The sequence below is a fragment of the Orcinus orca genome, chromosome 20, assembly GCF_937001465.1.
Source record: "Orcinus orca chromosome 20, mOrcOrc1.1, whole genome shotgun sequence".
NCBI classification, from domain to species: domain Eukaryota; kingdom Metazoa; phylum Chordata; class Mammalia; order Artiodactyla; family Delphinidae; genus Orcinus; species Orcinus orca.
This window is the reverse complement of record NC_064578.1, coordinates 31,078,696-31,092,978: the sequence shown is the minus strand read 5'-3', so window position 1 is coordinate 31,092,978 and position 14,283 is coordinate 31,078,696. Positions and strand designations below refer to the sequence as shown.

Here is a 14,283-nt window from a genome sequence, read left to right as displayed (position 1 = left end):
CAAGTTACCCTGTGACAAATTTCTGTTTTCTTTTAAAAGGATGATGTTTCCTCACCAGGAGATCTTGTTATAGCAGATGGAGGTAAATAGCATTTATTTCTTTACTTAGTATTATTGTAAATTAACATTCCCATGATACCATGAGATCAGTAAACTAATACACTTCTGTATGTCTCAAATGTATGTGAAATTTACTGAAGACAGTTGCAATCATTATAGAACATAGTTGATTGGAAATTTAACAATATTTTTAGTTGTAAATCTTTACGCAGTGACTCACTGAATTTTTATAGAATAGGAGTTTTGATGCTTTTGTGGCTTGATTATTACACTGGTATGTGACATTTCACCATTAAACACACCATTAGTGTTAATTTAATAATCCGTTTATTTGTTCATACACACATTGAGAAACATTCTTTTATCACTCAGTTTCTACAGGCTTTTCTGTACACGGTCTTGCTTCTCCTTCCTTCTGATATCAAGATAGAAACGTACTGTCACTAGAGTACATTCATTCCCAGCTGGTACCCAAGGAGAATAGTGCCTCACCTTCCTGTAATTCAACTAGGAATAAAGGAGTAGTTTTTCCTTCGCATGAATGATTACCACTTGATTATGGTATATATGGTTATATTACACTGTAGAAATAGAGAGTTAGATCTTGCACTTTTATTAGGTGAATGAAAACTTAAAAGTTATAACATTGTCATATTGAATTTTTTAAAATATATGTTCCTCCCTGATGACTTTTTACCTGTTTCATTCTAATTAAATTGAGATAAACTTAATACAGAAAGCTTTAATTTGAAGAGTTTATAGTGTTCAACTTCTCAATGGATTTCAGTTGGACTTTTAATTTATTTAAGTTAAGGCATTGAGTATTTGCCTTCCAGTAAGATATATTAGACCTGGAAATGCAAGAGTTGTATTTTCTGTGCAGATGAAGTTCTCTTTAAATATATAACATTGTAGTTCTTTATTCCACCGTGACCTACTCTTTGAGCTTGCTCTTAAAGTTTGTTGTAATTTTTAGAGCTATAGTTAAAACTTTTTTGAGAGGTTTGTTTTGTTTTTGTTTTTCATATAATCAGATTGGAAGAAAAAATTTTAAGTAGGGAAATTTTGCTGCTTTTGTGAACTTCATGACAGTATCTGTTTAGTTTTTGGGTTTTAGTTTTTTTTTTTTAATTGACATGAGTTTCTTTAAATGTAGATGGTCAACTGATGGAGGGTGATAAAATTTATTGGCCTACTCAGTCAGCTTTAACCACACGTTTGAGGCGTCTCATCACTGCATATCAGCGTACTAATAAAAACAGACAAATCCAGCAGATACAACCTACTTTCTCAGTGCCTGCCAGTGTTATGCAGCCTCTTTATGAAGAAGCCACTCTTAATCCTAAAATGGCAGCCAAGATAGAAAGACAGCAGAGGTAAGACAATAGCACTAAATTTTTAATATATAGTGTCTAAATATAGTGTTCATTCTGAAGTTTGTTAGGGTACGATTATCTCACGTTGTGAAAAACGTATGTAGGTAGAGAAGTTGGTCAAAGCAAAATGCTTTATGCATACCTACACATGTATATAAATATATGTACACACAAATATGGTTAAGCTAATACAGATTATTGCATTTTATAGTTATTAGTCCATACTTTATATTTGATCATTCTTTTGTCATGTTTATGACCAGTGAGGTATGGGGAAAAATGAAGGTGCAAACTCAAGAATTAAATTATCAATGAAACGTATGTTTAAATTATATGAAATAAATTCCACTGTATCGTACTTTACATGATGACATTAATGAAATATAAGAATGTGTGGAAGAGAAGTTCATCTATGCTTTTTACAGAGGATGAACCCTTAAAACTACTGATGTCAAAGGGGAACAAATAGTAGTAGAACTTCTTCAAGAGGCTTGTTAGGAAGACAAGCAAACTTCTCTCATCCCAAAAGCTTTAACTTCTTAAAAAGGATAGAATATATGGAAAAGAATAAGAAAGTTTAACAATAACCTGGCGTCCTTATTAAACCTGGATCTTTGAATTTTTTTCTGAAAGATAAATCATTGTTCCTTTGTTTCATTTGCAACACATTCATTGTAACCAGAATTTAGTCTGACACTTAAGATTTTAGCTATCCTAGACGTAATCTTCAAATACTCCTACCTATGTAAATTTACTGTTTCAGTTATCTATCGTTGCATAACAACCCACCCCAAAACGTAGTGACGTAAAAACAACATCAGTTTTTTGTTTGTCACTATTCTGTGGGTTGACCAGATGGTTCTTCTGCTTCCCATGGTGTTGGCTGGAGGGAGGTGAGGGCTGGAAGGTCCATAATGGCCTCACTCACATGGTTGGCAGTTGGTGCTGACTGCCAGCTGGGAGCTCAGATTCTAAGAGGGAGCATTCCAAGTGGCAAAGGCAGAAGCTGCAGATTTCTTAAGACCCAGCCTCTGCAGTTACAGAGTGTCACTTCTGCCACCTACTGTTGGTCAAAAAAAATCACAGGGCCAACCAGAATTTAAGGGAAAGGAAAATAGGTTGCATCTCTCAAAGCGAACTGTGGCAAAGACTGTGACCATCTTTAATCTACTGCATACATTTTCCCTTGCTCTGGCAGATCTGGATAATCTTCCTAAAGTACTAGTTTTATCATGATATTCAATGGCTCTTTATTTAGTATAGGGATAAAGTCTAACTTCTTAATTAATTCGAGTCTCTTCAATTTAGGCCTCAGCATGCATTACTAATTTTATTCTCTCCTATTCCCTCTGCCTGAATGCCCCACTGAGTCTTGACTCAGTATCCTACTTAAGTTGTTGCTATCACCCAGAATACCCTTCTTCCTACTTTTTAGTCCATACCTCGCCCTACTACTCCTTCAGAGTTCAACACATGTTCTATCTCCTCTATTAGTTTTTTTCTCAACCAGACTAGCTCACAGTATTCTCCCTGCTTTCTGCACTCATATAGCACTTATCTAAATAAAACTAGTCATTTTCAGAATAATAAAAGATACTGCAATGGCATTCATCTTTTCCTTTCCATGTCTTACCTTTCTAACTTGTAAATTCTTTGAAGGTAGGTGTCATATTTTTTTGTGTCCTATGTAATCCTTGAATTTATCCTTTCTTTTCCATTCCTACTTTATCACTCAGGTACAAGGTTCATATGACTTGATTGGTTGGTTTCCCAGAATGACTATTTTTACATCATCATTAATCTTCTTAATGTATCATCATGATAAAAATGGCCTGTTAATGTTTTTCAAAGGTCTTTCTCATATGCTTTTTCTCATTACACAGCAAACTTGTGATTGTTAACCAGGGAAAAGATTCTACTGTGTTTGGAGATCTATGGTGTGTGAGGATATTACCCTCTTAAAGTATCTTCAGGAACTTGCAACTGAATAGAGACTATTTTTAGCCAGACATTTAGAGTGTTTTATAAACTGACCCCAAGCCTATCTTCCTCTGTCCCCAATATGAGCCTTCTCCTTTTCAATCTGGAATAGTCATCATCCCCTTAAAATGTAAATTACTTCCTACTTTGCTTATTCTGTGCCCTCTTTCTAGTTCCCTCCCTTAATCTTAACCTTGTTCCATCTTAAATGCCACTTACTCTGTGATGCCTTTCTTCATCACTCAAGTTTGAACAGATCCTTCCATCTTCTGTGCTGTCCTAAAATTCATGGTTTCTATAATACATACAACTGTAAAATACTACCTTATACTGTAAATATGTTTGAAATGTTTTATCTTTTTCCCAAAGGGAGGGTCATCATATCCTATACAATCTTGTATCCCATGCATATTTTTTTGCACAGTAAGTATGCAAAAAACTATTATTGTCTGAAGGAAAAGAAGCACAGTTGGATAGATGAGTCAGCTGGCATTTTAAAATCTATTTCTAAGGAAATAGCCCTGGATTTAATCCTTTAAAGTGTTAGGTACTTGAAATGGTTTTAAATTTTTATTATAGTCATTGTATTTTGCATTAATATTTATTTACTTCCGTGAGAAATGTGACTTTTTCTTTAATCTATTCAAAATAGATGGACAAGAAGAGAAGAAGCTGACTTTTATAGAGTTGTGTCTACATTTGGAGTGGTGTTTGATCCTGACAGAGGCCAATTTGATTGGACAAAATTTAGAGCTATGGCTAGGCTACATAAGAAAACTGATGATAGTTTGGAGAAATATTTGTATGCATTCATGTCTATGTGTCGGAGGGTTTGTCGTCTTCCTTCCAAAGATGGTATGTATAAAATTTCTTTTTTTCCTCGTTTCAATCAAAGAAGCAAAATTAGTAAAATTCAGAAATTTCCAGCTATTTTATTTTAGTACTGTCTAATTCAACATTTCACCAGTTTTTCTGAATTGTAAATAAACTCTGCTCAAAGATCCTTTACTCCTTAATTCTACTATTGAAATGAGATCTAAAGAGAATAAAGGTACACATTTAATTTTGAGAAAATAGTGTTTTTATTAGATTTAGATTTATGATTGTGGGAGGTGGAAGATAAAGGATAGCTTTTGGTAAACAGAACTAACGTGTGTTTTTAGTCCATCTTATAGGAACTGTGCTTAGAGGGCTTATTTACACAAGTAATTTTGCAAGAAGTGAGGCCTCCACTCAAAAGACATTTTAAAGAGTTATAGTAGGAAAAAAACACCCAGGGCCTTCAAAAAAACAAAACAAAACGAAAACAATCAGAGCTGCTAATGCTCAGCTAAGGGACTATTCTGGGGTGAATTTATTGTTTTTGAAGCCCATGTAGGGATTTTCCATATATCCCTCACTCTTCCCTAATGTTAAAATCTTACATGACTATAGTTATAGTATAATTATTAGCCCAATCAGTACAATACTGTACTAAATACCTATTCAAATCTTACTAGTTTTTCTACTGATGTCCTTTTCTGTTCCAGGAGCCCACATTGTATTTGGTGTTCTTTCTCCTTAGCCTCCTGCAGTCTGTAACAGTTCCTCAGTTTTGGGGTTGTTGTAGTTGTTGTTTTCTTTAATGACCTTGATACCTTTGATCAGTTTTGCCATAAACCCCTCAATTTGGATTTGTCTTGTGTTTTCACACAATTGGATTGAGGTTATGCCTTTTTTTGCAAGAATACCTCAGAAATGATGTTGTGTCTTTCTTGGAATGTAATGTCAAGGGGTTCATGATGTCATTATGTCTTATTACTGATGATGTTGCCCTTGATTCTTTGGATTAGCTAGTTTATGCTGCATTTTTCCAGTGTAAAATGGTTATCTTCTCCCCTGTAGTTAACAGATATCTTAAGAAGATACTTTGAGACAACACAGATCCTGTTCTACTCAAACTTTGACCCATTGATTTCAGTAACCATCAGTAGATCTTGTCTGCAACAGTTTTTACTATGCAGTTCTCCTGCAAGGAAAAGCTGTTCCTTCTCCCTAGTCTACTTAATTATTTATTCATATTAGTATTTTTTCATGTGGGTATTTATTTTTTATTCTGTAGGTTATAATCCAGTACTATCAGAATTCATTTTGATGTTCAAATTGTTCCACATTTGGCCATTAGTAACTCCTTCAGGTGGTCTCTACATTATTTCAACAAGCCTCTATCTCTTTTTGAGTACTTCTCAACTGCCAGTATCTCTGCTCACAAAGATAAGACCTCATCAAAAGGAACAGAGTATGGTCTGATGTTAAAACTGAACTATCTCAGGCTGGTAGTTCATACACTGTTTGACAATTATTCCCATGTTTCCATCAAATTTTAAGAAAGCCTTTGTTGTCCCTGTGAGTTCACTGTAATGCCCTGAGTTACCTCGGTGCAGTTAAGGATATGTGGACTTAGGTTTGCTTATGGGGTGTTAATTTAACAGATTTAATTTGTATTTATAAATGAATTTGAGTGCTTTTCTCTTTAAAACACATAATAGTATGACATTAGCTCATAGGGAATTTCTTAAAAGTAACTTCCTAGTTATATTAACACACCTCCAAAATAACTTTAATGTTTTACTTAACTTTCTGTAGATCCAGTGTTATATGTTACATGATTTTTAGTACTTCTTTCTAAAATTTATATTTCTCCTCATTTAAAAACGTTAAAAAGAAATTCTGGAAAGTATACAATGATATTGAGTAGAGGTGCATTTTAGAAGTTGCTTTGTTATAATATAATGAAGTATCTTTGAGTGTAATATGTTTGTTCTTGTTTCAATGTAGAATTGGTGGATCCAAATATTTTTATCCAGCCAATCACAGAAGAACGTGCTTCTAGGACTTTATATCGCATTGAACTTCTAAGGAAAGTAAGGGAACAGGCCCTCCGACATCCACAGTTATTTGAGCGCTTGAAGCTTTGCCATCCAAATCCAGACTTACCAGTCTGGTGGGAGTGTGGCCCTCATGATAGGGACTTGCTCATTGGAGCTGCTAAACATGGGGTGAGCCGAACAGACTATCACATTCTTCGTGATCCTGAACTCTCATTTATGGCAGCTCAAAGGAACTACAGTCAAAGTAAGATGGCTCATTCAAGGACTTCTACCCCACTTTTACAGCAATATCAAGTAGCACTTTCTGCTTCTCCTCTTACCTCTCTACCTAGGCTCCTAGATCCTAAAGGTATTATTCTAGAGGATGTGAAAGTTAAAAGTGAAAACCTTAAAGAGGAGCCTCAGTTTTCTGAAGAAGAATCTATGACTTCTGAGGAAACCAGGACACTAATAAAGTCTGAGCCTGTAAGTCCAAAGAATGGTGTTTTACCACAGGCTACTGGAGACCAGAAATCTGGTGGAAAAGGTGAAACAGACAGACGCATGGTTGCAGCCAGAACAGAGCCTCTAACTCCAAACCCAGCTTCTAAGAAGCAGCGAGTCCACAAAAGAGGATCAGAGTCTAGTTCTGATTCTGACTCTGATTCTGAGAGATCGTCCTGTTCTTCCAGATCATCTTCTTCTTCGTCTTCCTCTTCTTCTTGTTCCCACTCTCGATCAGGCTCTAGCTCTTCTTCTTCCTCCTCTTGTTCTTCAGCATCATCTTCATCCTCATCCTCGTCCTCCTCTTCCTCATCATCCTCCTCATCTTCATCAGAAGAAAGTGACAGTGAAGAAGAGGAAGTCCAAAAGCGAGGTATATGCATAAAGTGCTTTTTCTATTTTAAGACAGCATTTCACATGAAAATGAAAAGAATTGATTTGGATCACTTAAGCATATTTCAATTTTATGTGTACAGATTTTCTTAGAGAAGGACTACTGAAAACGCAACTAAATTCCTGGTTCTTACTCCGTATTCAGTATTCACATTGCAAAATGGGTTAGTCAAACCGGATTAGCGACTTGGCACAGTAATTTTATTACTTTGTGATTGCCTTAAATTTAGTATTACATCTTGCCTGGAACAAGTTGATCAGTGAACAAATAAAGGTAATATTTTATAACAGCCACCAGTCCGACTTACAAGAGTATCATAGGCCCTACTTGGCCCTACTTAGAAAGATCTAGCATAGGAACTTCAGCCTGTCGGTAGTGTTAGGTGGTCCTCTTCTGTGGGTGTCCTTATAGCAGTCGAACAGCTCAGGAAATGAGTCAACATCAAGTGGACACAGGAGCCACTGTGATACCCACAGGAGTGAGAATCTCCTGTAACAACTCCAGAAGCATGACTTTCAGGGTTACCACAAGGGACATGCCCAATTATGAGAGTCCCCTCTTTAGAGAATGATAGCCTCCCCAGCAATATTTGTGTCCTCCCAGTCCAGATACAGTTTACCAATCAGGAGTTTATGTATTTCCAGGGAAACAGACTTAGAGTGTTAACCATGGTTCAAATTTTCATGCAGAAAGGGATGTTTTGTTAACCTTTTTTTCCTCAAACTCCTTTATGCCACTTATTGTGCTTTTATTTCAATTTTAAAAATAATGAGTACTTTATTGTATTCTAGGTGGATTTTTTTTTACTTCTAACTTTTCATTTTCAAATATATCTGAATAATTATATAGGATTTGAAAAGTATATGTAAAATTGTGTTATGCAGTCTTTTTAAAACAGTTATAATTGGCTATGATTATTCTTAGCAGAAGGTACCCCTCACGTGAAAGCCTATGATGAAGAAAGCGTTGCATCACTGAGCACTACCCAGGATGAGACCCAGGATAGTTTCCAGATGAACAACGGGACCCCAGAGTCTGCTTACATCCTGCAAGGTGGATACATGCTGGCAGCTTCGTACTGGCCAAAGGTAAATGAGTAATTTCTTGCTGGAATAGGTCATTTTTTGAGTATTTTTCTATATTTCTTTAATGATAGATATTATGTAGTAAAAAAAAGTCATTTATATGTGGAATGACATTTTGGTGTTAGCATTAAAAGTATTAAATATTACTATCAAGTAAATTAGGTCTACTTAAATGTATGTGTTTCTCAATATAACCCTAGAATATTTAGAAGAAAAGATAATGAATGCTTATGTTCACATACAAGTTAGTATTCAGGTGCTACTTTATGAATTAAGTGCTTTTAAGTGGGTCTTCTTGAAGAAATTTACCAAGCCAGTTGTGACCTAGAAAAAAGGTTCATTTAAGTACATGTACATATAGTGGTGGAAGTTCAGATTGGATTAAGACAGTTCTTCCAGTATGTGACTAGGCTAGTAGAAGAGTACTTACCTTTAGGAGTGAGGTTGGGAAATAAATGGGAGAGGAGAGAACTCTTTACTCTTATGTATACTTCTGAGTTGTTTGAACTTTGTACAAGGAACCTGTGTTACTCTTATAAAAACAAAAGAACAGAAAAATATCTTTATAGTATAATATTTTTTAATGTCACCAATGGGAATTTGTATAGAATTGTAAATGTATGTGAGAATATGTATGCATACCAAATACACATATGTTGTACCAGGGTTAAATCCATCAAGGCTGTGATCCCCAAAGTTCTGACTCAGTTATTAAAATTATCCTTTGATGTTCATGCTTTTCCAGGACCGTGTGATGATCAACCGGTTGGACAGTATTTGTCAAACAGTCCTGAAAGGGAAGTGGCCTTCAGCTAGAAGAAGTTATGATGCCAATGCAGTGGCTTCTTTCTATACCACAAAGCTGCTGGACAGCTCTGGCGCAGCTACAGAATATAGCGAGCCCAGCGTGCCCACTCCTGCAGGTGCTGGCGTTAAAGAAGAACACGATCAGTCAACACAGATGTCAAAGGTGAAGAAGCATGTACGAGAAAAGGAGTTTACAGTGAAAATCAAAGACGTATGTTTATTTTTATTGCCCTAGGACCTGATTGCGATTGCGGTGTGCAGCATGCTTTTCCTGCAAATGGCTGCCTGCTCTTACTCTTACTTCCTTCACATACTTGTTTTCTGGCATTTGGATTGTTTTCTTTTAGATATCCAGGTTATTAAACTTGAATATTCTACTAGAGGAATCATCATTAAATATGTTTTTCTACCTATACTTCTGAAAATAGTCCTTCTGCAGATCAAGATGCTTTCTTAAACAGTCTGACAATTTCTTATTGTTTGGTTCTTTTATATAGTATTCACATGGTATGTCAGTGCACTTCCTGTTTTAAACATTTAGCATGCCCTGTTATCAGTAACATTTTATTGTTCAGTATGATTTTTGAAGCTAAATTGATTACTCAGTGTCTAAAACATGGGTAATATCTTCTAATATGTCATGTGAATAGTGTACACAGAGACATAGGTCAGAAGCTGAAAGGGTTACAATGTGCTAGTCACATGAAAAGCTCTGTTTTGCTCAGAAAAGTATATGTAATACCTGGATGTTTTTCATTTAAGATAGAAATTTTAATATTCATTATAGAAATTGATTAAATGTTTTTCTCCAATTGATGTATGAATAAGAGAACATGATTAACTTTTCAGGGTTTTTAACCTCACTTTTTCTAAGTAAAAGATTTCTCTCAATATACTACGAGGTTTTTTTTAATCATTTCTTTCTTATTAATGGTGTTTGTTTAACAGGAAGGTGGTTTGAAGTTGACATTTCAGAAGCAAGGGCTTGCTCAGAGAAGGCCATTGGACAGTGAAGATGGTGCTCTAGGGCAGCAGCAGTACCTCACTCGACTTCGGGACCTTCAAGGTGCGTCAGAGACCAGCCTCGCCAGTTTTCCGAAATCCATGCCAATATCAGGTGAATATGCTAGTAATCATTGCCTCAGCATGAAATAGTCCATCATTTGCAAATCCTTTTTTACTTACTCATAGGATACTTACGAGAACCAGATTGTTACTACTTTAAACAGCCCTCTTATTATTAGAAAGCTCTAATTATCACAAAATTTCTTCTTATTTGGAAGCAAACTTTGCCTGCAATTGGTTCTTCTCAGTGACTGAAGTTCTGTCTTCAAAGGCCTCAGAGAATTAACCTAGTCCTATGTCTGCATGATAATCTTAACATTCGGAAAACAATGATCATATCTCCCCTTGGGACGATATTTTGTACTAACCTTTTGACTATTTGAATCAACAAGTATTTATTGAATACTGAACTGGTGCCCTGTGTTCTGTGCTCTCTAGGCACTGAGGAATCCATCCATAAGCAGTTTTTTTATTTTGTTGATGTATCTAGTTGTACTTTAATTCTTTCTGTGTCCCTCTTAAAGTATGCTGTCAAGAACTGATAATTTTAGTTAAGAGCAGCTGAGTCTTAAAATGTATGGACCACAGCATACTAATCGTAAAAAATGTAACTTTTCAATTAAAAGCAGGTAAGTGACTGGAATTTCCTTTATACCTCCATATACATAAGGCTAAGGACTCTATTTCAGTATTCTACTAAATTCGTTTGCCATACAATAACTTGTAAACATTTCAAAACTCCTGTGCCTGTGTACAATGTGTGGAATTGCTGAAGTTTGGGAAAATAGTGCTTTATTATAGGTGTTAAATTGATTGCTGTTTCCAGTTGCTGCTCTTACCGCTTTCTAATTATAAATTATAATTAAATTATAAATTAGAGTCATCAGACTTACTTTTGTCTCTTATGGTTTCATTAACCATTCAGTGTAAGTCTCCAATTACTGGACTTTCAGACACGTATGAATGAGCCACAGTTCTCTTACTGAAGTATAAATCCCCCAAATTGTGATTTACAATGGCAAGGAGCTCTTTTTTTCGTGAGAAAATGGGAAGAGATGGGGAAGATAAGCTCTGGGCTTTTTTGCCCAACCTGAGTGGGTTTAATAATACCACTGCTTGTACCTTGATAAGTCCATAACTCTATAAAGTGGGATTGATACATCTATCATCTGAACATTTTACTGCTATTGCAGCTGAAGATTTTACAGTCTTTGCCTATAAGTAATTCTTTGGTAAATAATACTGTTTTAATAGTATCAATAGTAATTATAACACTAATTTGCACCTATACCAAATATTAAAAAGCCTCAAAAACATTAAAACTAGATAGAATTATCTAAGAATTGTATCTCATCCATCTTGATAATTGCAAATGTGAAATCTGTTTTTGTTTTTGGCCATGCCATGTGGCATGTGGGATCTTAGTTCCCCAGCGGGGGATTGATCCCTTGCCCCCTGCATTGGGAGATCCGAGTCTTAACCACTGGACCACCAGAGAAGTCCCTGTAAATGTGAAATCTAGCTCTGTCTTCCTACATGACTCTTAGGAAACCTGCTAACATTTTTTAACCTTTTCTTGTTCGCGAAGTGAGGAGTTGGGGTCAACGGAGAGGTAGCATTGTTAGGTGGATTAAATAATATATGTAAAGTGACTAGTATGGAAATTGGCACATAATTAGATGCTAAACAGATGTTAAAATTAGGTTTTAGAATTAGATGCTCAACAACTGGTATTATAATTCTTCGTATTAAGCCCTTTTTATGTTTGTATGGGCACCCCCGAATTTTATCTAAAAGCTTTGAGTGAAGATACATCATATAATGTAAATTAATTAATGAAGGACAGTAAAATAGCATAAGTTATAAGAGGACAAAACTAAAGAGCCTATTCCAGAAATCACCTGGAATAGTACACAAAAGATGGTAGAGCCAAACAGCCTGGATTTGAATTCTGTCATTTAACACTGTTGTGACATTGGGCCTGAGACATAATGTTTCTGATCACATTTATAAAATGGGCTTAATACCTCTGTGTTTTGTTTGTTTTGTTTTTGGTAATTTAAGAAAGCATTTGTAAAACCTAGTCCAGAATATGGCACCTAGTAGGCATTCAATAGAAAGAAGGTATTTTTAATATTGTTGTAATTACATCTAAGATAAAGATAACACAGGCTTTATAGAGTAGACTAGGTTAAATTTTCCATTTTGGATTCTAGGTTAAAATAAATCAGTAATGTTTATTAAAATCACTCTCTAAAAGAAGTCAAGGTAGCTGGGTTTGTTGTTGATTTAAAAAATGAAAGAAGTCAAGGGAGTATATAATTTGCCAAATTGGGTATGTTTACAAATGATCAAGTAGGATTTCTTTATAAATACATAATTTGGTGTGTATACTAATGTTTTTCCATAGATAATTGTATTAAGTACTTTTCTTTTTATATAGCACTGGGATAGCAGTAAAGGGAAAGTGGAAGAAACTTAAGACAGTCTCTGCCTTTCAGTTGCTTGGTAGACTAGACCCACATGTTAAAATATTAGACAATATGTTAAAAACAAGATAATATATCTTGCTACACAGCATTATAGTTAATAAATATTGGAAAAGAGAGAAGTCACTGCTGTCTAGAGACTTAGGCAGAGTCCTGTGGAAGAGGCAGAATTGAACAGATTTTATAAGAGGAAGATTAGATAATGGTTTTTCTGGAAAATGACATTGAGAGAGAGTCAGGGAATAGCGTGAACCAGAGACTTGATGTTGGGAAAATTGTATGGTTTTAGGATAAGACTGACCTAGCTACTGTTTAAATTCTTACTGGAGAGATATTTGTATAAGGTCAGAGACTGCTTAGCAAAGGTAAATCTAGATTATGGGCAACATCAAAAAGTGAGCTGGGGAGGGGATTGGGTTGGTGGTCAGGCAGGAATGAGGCTTGATGTAAGGCATTTCATTCATACTAGAATAGGAAGCCATGAGAAGTTCTTATAAAACAGAATAGTACTTCTAAAGGTAATATTTTAGGAAAGTTATTCTATTATTACAGTTAAAATGTACTATCGTGAAAGTATTTTCAAATATTCATAATATTTTGTTAATCTGATTTTAATGAAATAATGAAAGCTGTTCTTTTTTAATAATGTTATGTCACATTCCTCAGTGCTTTCATATGCAAAAATAATTTTTACTCATTGTAATTAGTTATTCCTTACTAATTATGAATTAAGGTATTTTTTGTAACTGAGATGTGAGGAGAGTGATTTCCATAAGATTACACAGCCAACCAAAGGGAAATGTCTTTTAGGGATACACAGGACTTGGTCAAAAATTCTCCTTGAATGATTGAAAATGCATTTCTCGCTACAAACTGTGAACCATTTTAAGCAAACATCTCATTATTAATATTTTCTTTTATAAGAGTGTTCTAGATTACGTACTCTTTAAGGACAGGAACTGTGTCTTACCTTTGAATCATCATAGTGCTTTGTACATAGCTGTTTGATAAATGTGTATTTATTTATTAGGAAAAAAATGAATGCATGGTACTGTTTCATTCATACCTCTTACAAACATTTTTTAGTGAGTGCCTACTGAAATGAAGAGTGAGAAGGGTCAGTTTAATTTGGCAAGAAACAGTGGTGGTCTTAAAGAAAATACCTTAAATAGGCTGGGGCAGGAGTGGACTGTGGGAATTGAGGAGTGAGGTTGTCATGAGAAAGGGGAGCATAATAGCAACCAACTTTTCAAAAGTTTTGAAAGTTATGAAAAAGCCGAAAGAAGTTTATTTTTTATTTGAGTTGGGCCATGTTTTTAAGTTGATAAGAATCTAACGTAGAGTAAGATATTTTGGCACAAAAAAACAAAGATAAATGATAAAACAAACTTTTAGAAAAAGTAGGGATTAATGGGTTCAAAAAAGGGGGAAAGGTTTGTCTTGTACATGAGAAAGGCATGGTTCTTCCTCGAAAAGGGGACAAAAGAAAAGATGTGTGACTATCCAGGGGAAAAATTTGAGGAGACAAGTCACAACTTGAAAGAGACCTAGATTACAATTCTCCTGGTTTTTAAATGAGAAATGAGGTGGTATTTTTAATCCAAGAATTGCTTGATTTTGTCTGACTGCTTGTAAAATAAGAACTAAATTTCTATGTATTTTTTTAAATACACT

At 35.0% G+C, this 14,283-nt stretch overlaps 1 protein-coding gene across 21 annotated transcripts in view; it reads left to right on the top strand.

Moving 5' to 3' along the window:
• CHD9 (chromodomain helicase DNA binding protein 9) overlaps positions 1-14,283 on the top strand; it is a 244,238-nt gene that overhangs the window by 214,792 nt on the left and 15,163 nt on the right. For 10 of the 21 annotated variants that reach the window (XM_033418941.2, XM_033418942.2, XM_033418946.2 and 7 more), the window contains 7 exons: positions 40-82; positions 1,217-1,436; positions 4,069-4,271; positions 6,234-7,142; positions 8,088-8,251; positions 8,994-9,266; positions 10,004-10,172. In XM_033418941.2, coding sequence (XP_033274832.1) covers positions 40-82; positions 1,217-1,436; positions 4,069-4,271; positions 6,234-7,142; positions 8,088-8,251; positions 8,994-9,266; positions 10,004-10,172 — 1,981 coding nt within the window. The remainder of the gene's footprint in view (positions 1-39; positions 83-1,216; positions 1,437-4,068; positions 4,272-6,233; positions 7,143-8,087; positions 8,252-8,993; positions 9,267-10,003; positions 10,173-14,283) is intronic. The other 11 variants (XM_049703938.1, XM_004264895.3, XM_033418949.2 and 8 more) reach the window with 6 other exon arrangements.